The sequence below is a fragment of the Nerophis ophidion genome, linkage group LG09 (assembly GCF_033978795.1).
Source record: "Nerophis ophidion isolate RoL-2023_Sa linkage group LG09, RoL_Noph_v1.0, whole genome shotgun sequence".
Classification (NCBI taxonomy): domain Eukaryota; kingdom Metazoa; phylum Chordata; class Actinopteri; order Syngnathiformes; family Syngnathidae; genus Nerophis; species Nerophis ophidion.
Window position 1 is genome coordinate 15,015,053 of NC_084619.1, and position 13,612 is coordinate 15,028,664.

General features: G+C 38.9%; 1 protein-coding gene across 9 annotated transcripts in view; it reads left to right on the top strand.

Annotated features, from left to right (window-relative positions):
* adgrb3 (adhesion G protein-coupled receptor B3) overlaps positions 1-13,612 on the top strand; it is a 418,594-nt gene that overhangs the window by 203,080 nt on the left and 201,902 nt on the right. For 8 of the 9 annotated variants that reach the window (XM_061910386.1, XM_061910388.1, XM_061910390.1 and 5 more), the window contains one exon: positions 935-1,096. The exons of the other annotated variant lie outside the window; for it this stretch is intronic. In XM_061910386.1, coding sequence (XP_061766370.1) covers positions 935-1,096 — 162 coding nt within the window. The remainder of the gene's footprint in view (positions 1-934; positions 1,097-13,612) is intronic. 9 annotated transcript variants of the gene reach the window in all.

Below are 13,612 nucleotides of genomic sequence, written 5' to 3' on the forward strand. Positions count from 1 at the left end.
TGCTTTGGGGCTGTTTTTCTGCTAAGGGGACAGGACGATTGATCCGTGTTAAGGAAAGAATGAATGGGGCCATGTATCGTGAGATTTTGAACCAAAACCCACTTCCATCAGTGAGAGATTTGAATGGTTGACCAAATACTTATTTTCCACCATAATTTACAAATAAATTCTTTAAAATTCCTACAATGTGAATTCCTGGATTTTTTTTTTCACATTCTGTCTCTCACAGTGTACCTATGATGAAAATTACAGACCTCTGTACTCATTTTAAGTGGGAGAACTTGCACAATCGGTGGCTGACTAAATACTTTTTTGCCCCACTGTATTCTCCTAGTGTCCAAATAACTATAAATTATTTTTTACTTTAATAAGCAATTAATTAATGGTGAATATTTTCCCCATACTAAAGTGTTACCCTTTTTTTTTTTTTTTTTTTTTTTTTATTAAGTCAATGTGGAGCCACTTCTGAATATCGTCCGACTGAGCTACAAAGTTTTGCTGCAGTGCAAAGGGAATCCATGTTCCATTCTTTCTTTTCCGAACTAACGCCCATCACAATATCCATCCTGTCATTTTATTTCCCTCCAAACGTCATCCTTCTTGCATGTCGCCATGTTCTTATAAAGTGTTATTTATCCATGCTGCCCCCCTCCCCCCTTGCTTTTTCCCACATATTTTTGTTTCGCTGAAATGCTTTGAATCAAACGTTATAGAATGCAACAATGTCTGATGTCAATTTTTTTTCCCCCAACCCGACATTTCTGTGATCTTTGCACACATGTGTTGGGACCGCAGAATCGTAATTTAGAGCACCTGTTAAGTCCCGAAGACGCCGCCGGCTGATTTTGGCTCCTCCCCATGTGACTGCCCACCTGAGCCGTGCCCCCCAGACCATACTGCTGCATTTAACGAGTGTCACCCTTCTCCCATACAGGTGAATCAAGTGCAGAGGAGTGGTCCCAGTGGAGCTCTTGCTCTGTAACATGCGGTCAAGGGTCGCAGGTGCGAACAAGAACATGTGTCTCACCATACGGAACACACTGCAGCGGCCCTTTAAGAGAATCAAGGGTTTGCAATAACACTGCCGCTTGTCCAGGTAGTGTTAGCCGCAGATTCTTGAATGTATTATTTCATTTTATTTTTTTGGAAGGATGAAATGACAGGAAATGTGTTGCATCGGAATGTGTCTTATATTGTATGATCATCATCAGTTAACCCAATGTTTTCTTTCCAGTTATTTTGTGGAATGTTTGTTTCGATCATAACCACCTTTTATGATTTCCCATTCCATGTAACTGCCAGGCACCCTCATCAGCAGCAAAATTACTTTAAGGATGTTTGCTCATGCACTGAGCTCAGATATTGTGAAATGTTTTTTTTTTTCCTCGAAGATTACCGGTTAAAGAGAAACTGAAAATAGCTCGGCTGTTTCTAAGGCCTGTGTATCGCCGTCCTGGACACACGTGCTGCTGTGACCGATGACTCAGTGGGTGCACGCGTCAGACTTGTAATAGCAGAGTCTTATTGTTTGCCGTTTGAAGAGGTGCTTCTGCATCGTTAGGAATGGAACGAAATGCTCCAGCAAAAGCAGATAAAAATCGATAGTTTAAGCTTAATAAGGGGTGTCAATGTTTTTGTTGTTGCGGGCCACATAGCAGTTATAGTTTGTAACAGTGAAAAATGTATGAATATAAAGGCATGAGGATTCTCCACATATTATTCATCCAACTTCATCATCAACATTTTATTACAGACTCCAAGTCCAAGTGGACATACAATCACGAACAGCGCATAAAACAAACAAAATACAGTATAATTATAAATAATGAAAATAGTAAAAGGTATTATCACAGTCATATTAAAAACAGTGATTGTACATATGCAGTAAAAGGCATCTAATAAATAAATGCAAACAGCAATAAATATCCTTTTTTTGATGGCCAGAGTTAATCACCTTTGCCGTGTCTTCGCCAGGATGAGGGTGAGTGCTAAGTGGACAACTGAATGACTGTGTGAGTGTCTTTTGATTTAATGTGAATAATTTCATTGTATATGTATATGTATATGTGTGTATATGGTAACACTTTAGTATGGGGAACATATTCTAAGTAACAAAGACCTTATTTAGAGTTATTTGGTTACGGTTGGGGTTGGGGTTGGGGTTAGGGTTAGGGTTGGGGTTATGCTTATGGTACATACAGAATAAGGCTTTAATAAGTACTTAATATTGACAAATTAAGAGCCACTATGTTACTAATTTTCATGTTAAGAAGCAACTAATTAATGGTGAATATGTTCCCCATACTAAAGTGTTACCATATATATATATATACATATATATATATATATATATATATATACACACTTTAAAATTGCCTACACATATACTCTTTGAAATTGTCTACACATCCTATAGAAAGCACAGTTACCAGTGTTTCCATATATACGATTGGTACCTATCAGGTTTGGTTATATGTACAGTAAAATATTACACAATTGCCGATGCATTTATATTTTTTTAATTCGCACTTAAAAACAAAGAAAAAATGTAGACTTTACAGTGTAAAACTGATAGCTCAGTTGCTAGAAAAATATTGGGTTTTCTGCACCATTTTACTGTAAATGGAAAAGCAGTACCACTCTTTTTTTTTTTTTTACGGTAAGATACATATGGTTGTTGTTCTTACAGTGTAGTAAATAGAAAAATAGTACATCAGTTTTGTTTGTTTTTTGACGGTTCCGTAAAATCTATTGGGATTTCTACAGTGCACAGGCATATATTTAAGTATACATTATTATTTGATCAAAAATTTATGTTTGGAATGTTTGAAAATATATTTTGTTGGTTGCATGGTTATGTGCAGGTCATTCTTCCAGGATGCAGACGGACAACTTTGAATGATTTATTTGCATAAATCATGCAGGAAGAAACAAAAGTTAGCCGATAGCACGGGAGGCAAAACTAAGGAGGCTAGCGCTGGATCTTGCGTATAAACAGGAATCAAAAAACTATTATTGTCTTTAGCTGTTGCGTGATGCAAACCAGACTGACTGTGGAAAGAAACTGGAATAAATAGCTCTCTGATTAGTGCCCAGGAGCAGGTGAGCATCCCGAACACTAATCAGAGGCAGGTGAAACGAATCTGCAGTCATGGCAACTGAAACACAAACCCAGGGATGCAAAAAACAGAACCGAGCTAGTCAAAACTAACAGAAAAAAAAAAGGTTTCTGGGCAACGGATCATAACGACCTGAGTTTGTCACCTATGAATTGAAAAAACATAATCACAAAGAAATGTTTTGACATCATAAGTGCAAACTTGTGAACTGTATCACGACATCAAGCATCCTGCTGGGAATATAAAACGATACAAGTTACCATGGAGTTGGTCTGCATGTGTTGCTCCACTTTGCAGGGACTTTACAAACTTGCGTTTTTGTGTTTTGCACCCGATGTTTCACGCATCACTTGTCGAAATAAACGTCAATCATAATATCATGCTGTGTTCATAATGATATTTAACGTCATTTTGGAATATAGGCCTCACCAAAATATAAGCCGCATCCCTTTAATGTTTGGAAAAATGTTATTGTGTGCACATATTGGTCGCACATGTCTAAGTGTACACATTTAAACATGAAATATATACACAGACGCTTGAACACTGTCTTCGCCTTCTCATGGGTTCATCTTTTTCGGTGTCAGAGTTGAGGGCACTCAGGGTTTTCTCAGCCTCGTTTTCGTTTTCACTTTCGTCTCGAGACGGTCGCCTCTTGGGTTGTGTCGTCTTTTTCTGCGCTTAGCAGTCCGGGCTTTTGGCAGCTTGGTATCCTTTTTTTGATGGCCAGAGTTAATCACCTCTGCCGTGTCTTCGCCAGGATGAGGGTGAGTGCATAACGTGCTAAGTGGACGACTGAATGACTGTGTGAGCGTCTTTTGATTTAATGTGAATAATTTCATTGGTCCACTTTGACCCGTTTGGCAATTTTATTGGTCTAATGCAAGAGTTGGCAACCTAAAATGTTGAAAGAGTCGTATTGGACCAAAAATACAAAAAAAATCTGCCTGGAGCCATAAAAAATTAAAAGCTTTATATAAGTTACCATGAATTGATTAACTTAAACAAGTTGAAAAACGTATTCAGGTGTTACCATTTAGTGGTCAATTGTACGGAATATGTACTGAACTGTGCAATCTACTAATAAGTTTCAATCAATCAATCCAAGTGATATAATGAAGGCAACACATGATGTAAGTGTCTATATTAGATATATTAGCCTACTATCAAAATGACTATGTGTCGCAGGGTGACGCAAAGCTTCGTTGACAGAATTGTTATATTTTAACTTTTTGTTCTACACATTTTTGCAACATTAGAAATTATTTGTAAAAATGGAGGCTTCTCACAGGATGATATAACTTCTGGAAATTACCGGCTCAGAATGGCCAAAGGTATAAATGTGTGTGTCGAAGTTAAAGGGAATGACAGGCTGTCTTCATTTAATAGAGTTATTGCAATCTTTGGCAAGCAAGGTCTTGTTTCCTGTGGTCTGGAACAACATGGCACTCAAACAACTATGAGAAATGCAGCCAATATTACATACAGATAATCTGTCATGACACATTCAAATGTAAATTACACAGAGGGCATAAGTAAAGGAAATGAAATGATCTCAAATATACCTACAAACGAGGCATATTGATGCAATATGTACATACAGCTAGCCTAAATAGCACGTTAGCATCGATTAGCTTGCAGTCATGCAAATATGCCTGATTAGCACTCCAGCAAATCAATAAAATCAACAAAGCTCACCTTTGTGCATTGTCACACAGCATAAAACTTTTGGTGGACAAAATCAGACAAAGAAGGAGTGGCATAAAACACGTCTTTCTGTGGCAGCATCGGAGAAAGTTGTACATGTAAACAAACTACGATGAGTTCAAGGACCGCTGAAATTAGTCAGACAAAACGGTGCTTGCCAAATACTCTCATCAGTGTAGCATGTATGACATAAACAGTGGGATTTCAAACAATTAGGAAGGTTCATGTCATGTTTGTTGTCCTACAGAAAATATATTAAAACATTTATTCCATTTTCATACATCTCTGAAGTAGGTCCAGGGAGCCACTAGGGCGGCGCTAAAGAGCCGCAAGTTGCTGACCCCCTATCTAATGTGATAAGGCCAAATTTATCGGTGGCATGTAAAGCTTGTGAACCCGGAAAAAATCCATAAATTAGCCCCAGCATTGTATAAACCACAGGGTTCACAGCGTGGAAAAAAAGGTGGCGGCATATAATCCTGAAATGCCGTTTTATGCAGCATCGTTCTTTTTATAAATTTACAGTGACCGATAAAGTACATTTACTGTTTTTTTTTATTTTTTCATGGTTAGACGTTTAAAATTACATCTTCTAGAAGTTAGCTATGGCAAAGCATATCAAAACAGTGAAAATATTATTTTTTATGTTAAATTGTGTGGATTTTTATAAATAAAACAAATAAGAAAAGGCAATGTGAAGAGTAGCCCTTTTAAAATACTTTGTAATCTACAATATAGCATTGTGGCCTTAAAGGCCACGGGCGCGGCCACTGCTGCTGCCCACTGCTCCCCTCACCTCTCAGGAGGTGATCAAAGGTGATGGGTCAAATGTAAAGAATAATTTCGCCACACCTAGTGTGTGTGTGTGACAATCATTGGTACTTTAACTTTAATTAATGCACAACTCAGACAAAGCACTGGCAGTGATGATTAATTTATATAATATCCTGCATTTTGTAAGTAAACTGTCTGCAAATAACGAGAGCAAAGACAACTAAATGTAACGGGGGCAGAAATCCGACCACAGGAGAGGTTCATGGTTCAGTCAGGGGACAAGATTTATATAGAATCCTCACATCTCGAGCTGTGAAGCTGTTAAGAGTCCTGGCGGACCTGCTATTTGATATTTGTGTATGCCACGCCTGATATCTGAATGTTCTTGGAGGGCTGCTCTCGGTCCTTGATGATGCTGGGAAACTTTGCACGCTTCCACTGACCTATATGCAGTACTTACAAATGACATGTTGCAGCCCTGCTTGATCTTCTGTAGGTTTTTGATGGTGCTGTTAAACCCGGACTATAAGTGCATCATAGACTTTGAATTCAAAGTGGCCTCTTTTTGACACATTGAAACCTGTGATGTATTGTATTTGTATTAAATGTGTATGTGGGATTTTTGGCAGCTTTCAAAGGGGTCAAACTCCTTCAGAGCAGAGTCCAAGAAGAGAAAGGGGGTGACTCATTTCAAAAGGCAGTCACTTAAATACCAGCTCTATTGAGACTGCTATTCAGATCCGACAGCATTAAAGCCTGCAATTCTTTTCAAAATGCAAAAAAAGGCTACACAGCCTGACTTCAGGTTTGGGGCTGAATAAACCCTGCTGTTAATGTGCATTGTTGCTGCACATTTCAGGTTTTTTTCTACACACATCCAAATTGTTTTTCTTTAAAGGCCTACTGAAATGAGATTTTCTTATTTAAAAGGGGATAGCAGGTCCATTCTATGTGTCCTACTTGATCATTTCGCGATATTGCCATATTTTTGCTGAAAGGATTTAGTAGAGAACATTGACCATAAAGTTTGCAACTTTTGGTCGCTAATAACAAAGCCTTGCCTTTACCGGAAGTAGCAGACGATGTGCGCGTGACGTCATTGGTTGTAGGGCTCCTCACATTGTTTATAATGTGAGCCTCCAGCAGCGAGAGCTATTCGGACCGAGAAAGCGACAATTTCCCCATTAATTTGAGCGAGGATGAAAGATTTGTGGATGAGGAAATTTAGAGTGAAGGACTAGAGAAAAAAAAATAGGCGATTGCAGTGAGAGCGATTCAGATGTTTTTAGACACATTTACTAGGATAATTCTGGGAAATCCCTTATCTGCCTATTGTGTCGCTAGTGTTAAATAGTACCTGATAGTCGGAGGGGTGTGTTGACGGGTGTGTTGAGAGAAGTGTTGAGGGAAACCACGCAGCTGCAGCAGGACAGAAGCTTCGCTGATCTCCGGTAAGAGGGGACTTATTACCACAGATTTCTCACCGAAAACTGCCGGTTGACATGTGGTCGGGATCCATGTTCGCTTGACCGCTCTGATCCATAGTAAAGCTTCACCTCTGGGAATTTTAAACAAGGAAACACCGTGTGTTTGTGTGGCTAAAGGCTAAAAGCTTCCCACCTCCATCTTTCTACTTTGACTTCTCCATTATTAATTGAAGAGATTGCAAAAGATTCAGCAATACAGATGTCCAAAATACTGTGTAATTGCGCGATGAAAAGAGACTACTTTTAGCCGCAAGTGGTGCTGCGCTAATATGTCTCCTCCAACCAATATCGTCACAAACACGCGTCATCATAAGCGTCATCCTTCCGCGACATTTTCAACAGGAAACTCCGCGCAAATATAAAATTGCAATTTAGTAAACTAAAAAGGCCGTATTGGCATGTGTTGCAATGTTAATATTTCATCCTTGATGTATAAACTATCAGACTGCGTGGTCGCTAGTAGTGGGTTTCAGTAGGCCTTTAAAGGTTGATTCAAATACATTTTTTCATTGACAGTGTTAATATAAAAATAAGCACATTATGTTATTTTATAGCAGAGTTTTTCTTGTTTTTTTTGTCCTTGTCATGTTCTGACAATTGAATTAATTCATCATTAATGAGGTACAGTGGAAAACTCAATGTACAAACTTAACTGGTTCTTGAACAGGGTTCGTAAATAAAAAAAAAGTTTATATATGGAAGCAAATGCCTACATAAGAAATAATGTAAACATGAATTACGGGTTCCAACCAATACATTATTTTTAGCAAAATTTTGCACCCTTTAAATACTATATCAAGTGCTATGCAGTACTGTATATCAGAAAACATATGGGGGCCTCTGTTTAATAATAAAGACAAAATAAACGCTAAATTGTACTTTTTATGAAACTGCCCTGCCTGCTGGTTTGAAATCACCAAACCCTTGACTTAAACAGCCAGGTCGCTACAATGATTAAGATTAAAAAAATAAAATCCACTTGAACTTGTCCCTCAATCTTTATCGCGTGCAGCAGAAAGGAGAGGGAATAAGTGTTAACAATGCTGTGGATACGTCCTGATTATATCAAATCACGCATCGCTTGCCCATTGCTTTCTTTGGACTAATATCGAGTAGGCAAAACAATAAAACATTTGTAAAAAGGCTAAAATACACTTAAAACGCACAAAGTAGCACAGTCGCTATTGACAGCAAAACTGACTGAATGAGCACCAGAGATCGATCAGGCCACCCTCAATGGATGTGCTGCCTGGCACAAAATGGCTGCCCTGCAGGCACATAATGTGCACAAAATGTATCAAACTGGCCTCCTGCATTCTTTCATTTCTCAATATGCAGCCATCCGTGATAAATGTTTGTACTCCCCTGCTTAATTGTATTATTTTTGATCGTTTTCCTGTTGTTTTTTTCAACTATCTATATAATATACATTTAGAAATGTCACAAACCTTAGAAGCCAGCTATACCAAATGATCTTGTTCCATTGTGTATAGCAGTGGTTCTTAACCATCTTTCAGTGATGTACCCCCTGTGAACATTTTTTTAATTCAAGTACCCCCTAATCAGAGCAAAGCATTTTTGGTTGAAAAAAATAGATAAAGAAGTAAAATACAGCACTATGTCATCAGTTTCTGATTGATTAAATTGTATTACAGTGCAAAATATTGATCATTTGTAGTGGTCTTTCCTGAACTATTTGGAAAAAAAGATATAAAAATAACTCAAAATTTGTTGAAAAATAAACAAGTGATTCAATTATAAATAAAGATTTATACACATAGAAGTAATCATCAACTTAAAGTTCCCTCTTTGGGGATTGTAATAGAGATCCATCTGGATTCATCAACTTAATTCTAAACATTTCTTCACAAAAAAAAATACATTTTAACATCAGTATTTATGGAACATGTCCACAAAAAAATCTAGCTATCAACACTGAATATTGCATTGTTGCAGTTCTTTTCACAGTTTATGAACTTACATTCATATTTTTTTGAAGTATTATTCAATAAATGTATTTATAAAGGATTTTTGAATTGTTGCTATTTGTAGAATATTTAAAAAAAATCTCACGTACCCCTTGGCATACCTTCAAGTACCCCCAGGGGTACGCGTACCCCCATTTGAGAACCACTGGTGTATAGTACTGTAAATGTTACCTAAACTATTAATATGATGGGGAGAAAAATGTCAGCGGTGATTGGAGAGGCTGTAATTGCCCGCATTCATTTATAGTTGTTCAAAAATAGGACAAGAGAAAGTGGTAAGAGAAAAGTAGGTTTTACCACATTGTTGACTTGATATTAGTTTACACTCAATGGACCTTTAATAACAAACAACTTATAACATCTTGTGTATAAATTGGGAAAATTTGAAAAATTGCCTTTTGTATAAAAAATAATATATCAATAATAATGATACATTAACTCATTTTGTGTAAAAATGGTAAGGGTACCTGTAGCACTGCTTAAGTTTTTATTTATACATACAACTTGACCCATCCACCAAAGTACAAAACACATGATGATGTATTTTATTTGATGTATTTTTTTAAATACCTCCTTTTTAGAGAATAAACCTAAACTCACGTGAGCCATGGCTATTTTTTTGTATTTACCTCAAGAGCATCTTATGTTGTTGCAAGAAGCTTACTCTTGTCAGTCAGTGTTTGATGTTTTTAGACCTAAAACTCCTTACTGTATGTCCATCAGTTCTCTGCCAGTACTGGAAGATTGCAATATTTTTTTTATTTATTGAACAAGTTAACACCATAAAGTTAGATAGCTGCAGGGGTATGTGTGTGTGTGTGTGTGTGTGTGTGTATGTATATATATATATATATATATATATATATTTATTTATTTATTTATTTTTTTTTTTTTTTTTCACATTAGGACAAGAAAAAACACAGGGGTTATAACAGTGGTTCTTAACCTCATTGGAGTTACCGAACCCCACCACTTTCATTTGCGCATTCACCGAACCCTTCTTTAGTGAAAAATAAAATGTTTTTCAAATTCAAGACAAAGTTATATGTTTTTGGGAACACTTTAGTATGAATAACATATTCTAAGTAACAAAGACTTAATTTGGAGTTATTTGAACACTAGGGAAACATCCATCCATCTATTTTCTACCGCTTATTCCCTTTTGGGGTCGCGGAACATATTCTAAATAATAAATACTTAATTTAGAGTTATTTGAACACTAGGGAAACATATTCTACGTAATAAAGACTTAATTTAGAGTTAATTCAACACTAGGGAAACATTCTAAGTAATAAAGACTTAATTTGGAGTTATTTGGTTAGGGTCAGGGTTAGAGGGTTAGGGTTATAATAAGGCCATACCAAATAAGGCATTAATAAGTACTTAATAATGACTAATTAAGAGCCACTATGTTACTAATTTGTTTGTCAAAAAGAAACTGATTAATGGTGAATATGTTCCCCATACTAAAGTGTTACCATGTTTTTTTTTTTTTTTTTACTGGTGCACAAAATGAACCGTGAACATCACCTTGTTCGAACAACAAAAGCAACACAGTTCATAAACTCACAACAAATTACACACCTGCAAATCAGTCAGCTGTTGCCGTATACTCCAATTGGGAGAAGTTTGTATTTACACGATGAGTCGGGTGTGTTTTGACCTCCGCCGAACCCCTGAGGCCGACTCACCGAACCCCTAGGCTTTGATTGAACCCAGGTTAAGAACCACAGTATCATCCCTACAAGCCTTTTTCGCAAGTTTACCTGCTCGTTAGGGGATTTTTATAAAAGTTTCTGTGGCTGTTACATGTATATATAGTAAAGATGTGCGGTTTGCGGTCTCATCCGCGGAGTCCACGGATAAACCGTGGGTCGGGCGGTTGACATGACGAAAAAATAGATTTTAATTAGATTCGGGCGGGTGGCGGTTGAACCATTCGGAAATATTTGATATACATGGTTCTGGGATTTGCCATTCAAAGAGCCATTTAAGACCCGTGTCATAAAGCGAAGAAGACAATAGGAGACGCTGCTATTCTCTTGACTGACTGCCGGCAGTCACACAGATAATAAGTGCAAGGCATACTGGGTGACACAGAGTACACTAATGGTTGTGATATAAACAATTTTAACACTCTTAGTAATATGCGCCACGCTGTGAAGCCACACCAATTAAGAACGACAAACACATTTCAGGAGAACATCCTCACACTAACACAACATAAACGCAACACAACAAATACCCAGAATCCTTTGTATTCATGACAACCCTGACTTTTATACACCCCGCTAGATGCGACAATTTGCCATGTAACGGCGTGATCAATTTTATTGTCTTTTATTGTATACCACCCCAGCATGTCCGCTTTAAACAAACGCAGTTTGTTGCTTTTGTTCAAAGTGGAAGCAAGGCGGTATTGTGCAACAATGGCCACACCCCCATATAATGTACCCTATGTATACATGTAACAGCCACATAAAATCCCCTGTCGAGCAGGGAAACATGCGAAACAGGCTTGTAGGGATGATATAGCCTCTGTGTTTTTTCCTGACCTACGGTTTATTCCACTCTACCGGTATTGACCACTGTATAACGGATAAACCACAGAAACCTTATCTATATAAGGACAAGGGATGAGGCTTTCAGAAATTCTGATCAATGTGATAAATGTGATGAGGAGGACACAATCTTCTCCCTTTTAAATGGCATAAGTCCAAGGTGTTAAAAGGCATTGTTCTGTACACTTGCACTAATGCACTACTGAAGCGTGAAATCTCAACTGTGGGCTTTCGCTTTTAAACTGTAATAGAAAAGCCCGTCTTCCCATGGTGTGCAGCCTTGAAACAGATGTCTTCTTCAGTGTTAAATAAAGTATTGTAAGCTAAATGCTGAGACCCCACAAATTGTTTCCTTTTAAGCATCATCCTGTCCAATATGTTCACCTCAACTGCTTTCAATGTGTCTGTTTATGCCCCCCAAACTCAGTCATACTAGATGTGTTGGCCTTACCTGCTTTGCACTGCACCTTAGTTGGAAGCATCAAAGCAGTGGCCAGAGGCAGACCAAGTTTTGATGTTAACATGCCTTTGGCGGGGGGGAGACCATCAGTTTGATCCTATGATCCGTACACTCAACCACTGATCCTGAGATCCAACTATTGCCTCTGTACAAGCTGTGGCTTAGAGAGCTGGCTCAGTCGGTGCCATTCAATCGCTATCTATAAAGGAAACTCGCCCTGATTATGAAAGTCAACTTTTAACCCCTTAGTGAAACAGTCTATGGAATGACAGTGGAACCTCCAAAGGCGTGGGGATCCTGGCAAAATAATGGCAATAGCACAAAATTGCACGATATCCTGTCGGTGGTTCAAACTTTCTATAGACCAGATACTAAAGTCGACACAATGAATTACAGTTAATATTGAATCCAAATTAAAATAGTATACATTTCTGCACAGGTACATGGCAAAAGTATAAGACGCTGAATTATTACCCATCCATCCATCCATCATCTTCCGCTTATCCGAGGTCGGGTCGCGGGGGCAACAGCCTAAGCAGGGAAACCCAGACTTCCCTCTCCCCAGGCCAGCCGGGAGACATAGTCTTCCCAACGTGTCCTGGGTCTTCCCCGTGGCCTCCTACCGGTTGGACGTGCCCTAAACACCTCCCTAGGGAGGCGTTCGGGTGGCATCCTGACCAGATGCCCGAACCACCTCATCTGGCTCCTCTCGATGTGGAGGAGCAGCGGCTTTACTTTGAGTTCCTCCCGGATGGCAGAGCTTCTCACCCTAAGGGAGAGCCGCGCCACCCGGCGGAGGAAACTCATTTCGGCCGCTTGTACCCGTGATCTTATCCTTTCGGTCATGACCCAAAAGCTCATGACCATAGGTGAGGATGGGAACGTAGATCGACCGGTAAATTGAGAGCTTTGCCTTCCGGCTCAGCTCCTTCTTCACCACAACGGATCGGTACAACGTCCGCATTACTGAAGACGGCGCACCGATCCGCCTATCGATCTCACGATCCACTCTTCCCTCACTCGTGAACAAGACTCCTAGGTACTTGAACTCCTCCACTTGGGGCAGAGTCTCCTCCCCAACCCGGAGATGGGATTCCACCCTTTTCCGGGCGAGAACCATGGACTCGGACTTGGAGGTGTTGATTCTCATTCCGGTCGCTTCACACTCGGCTGCGAACCGATCCAGCGAGAGCTGACGATCCCGGTCAGATGAAGCCATCAGGACCACATCATCTGCAAAAAGCAGAGACCTAATCCTGCGGTCACCAAACCGGAACCCCTCAACGCCTTGACTGCGCCTAGAAATTCTGTCCATAAAAGTTATGAACAGAATCGGTGACAAAGGACAGCCTTGGCGGAGTCCAACCCTCACTGGAAATGTGTCCGACTTACTGCCGGCAATTAATTATTACCATCATGGCATTTTATTTTTGGAAAAAAACAGCATCAATAAAACATAATATTATCAACCATACAACAACTTCAACTGGGATTTTAACTCATTGCATACTGCTTT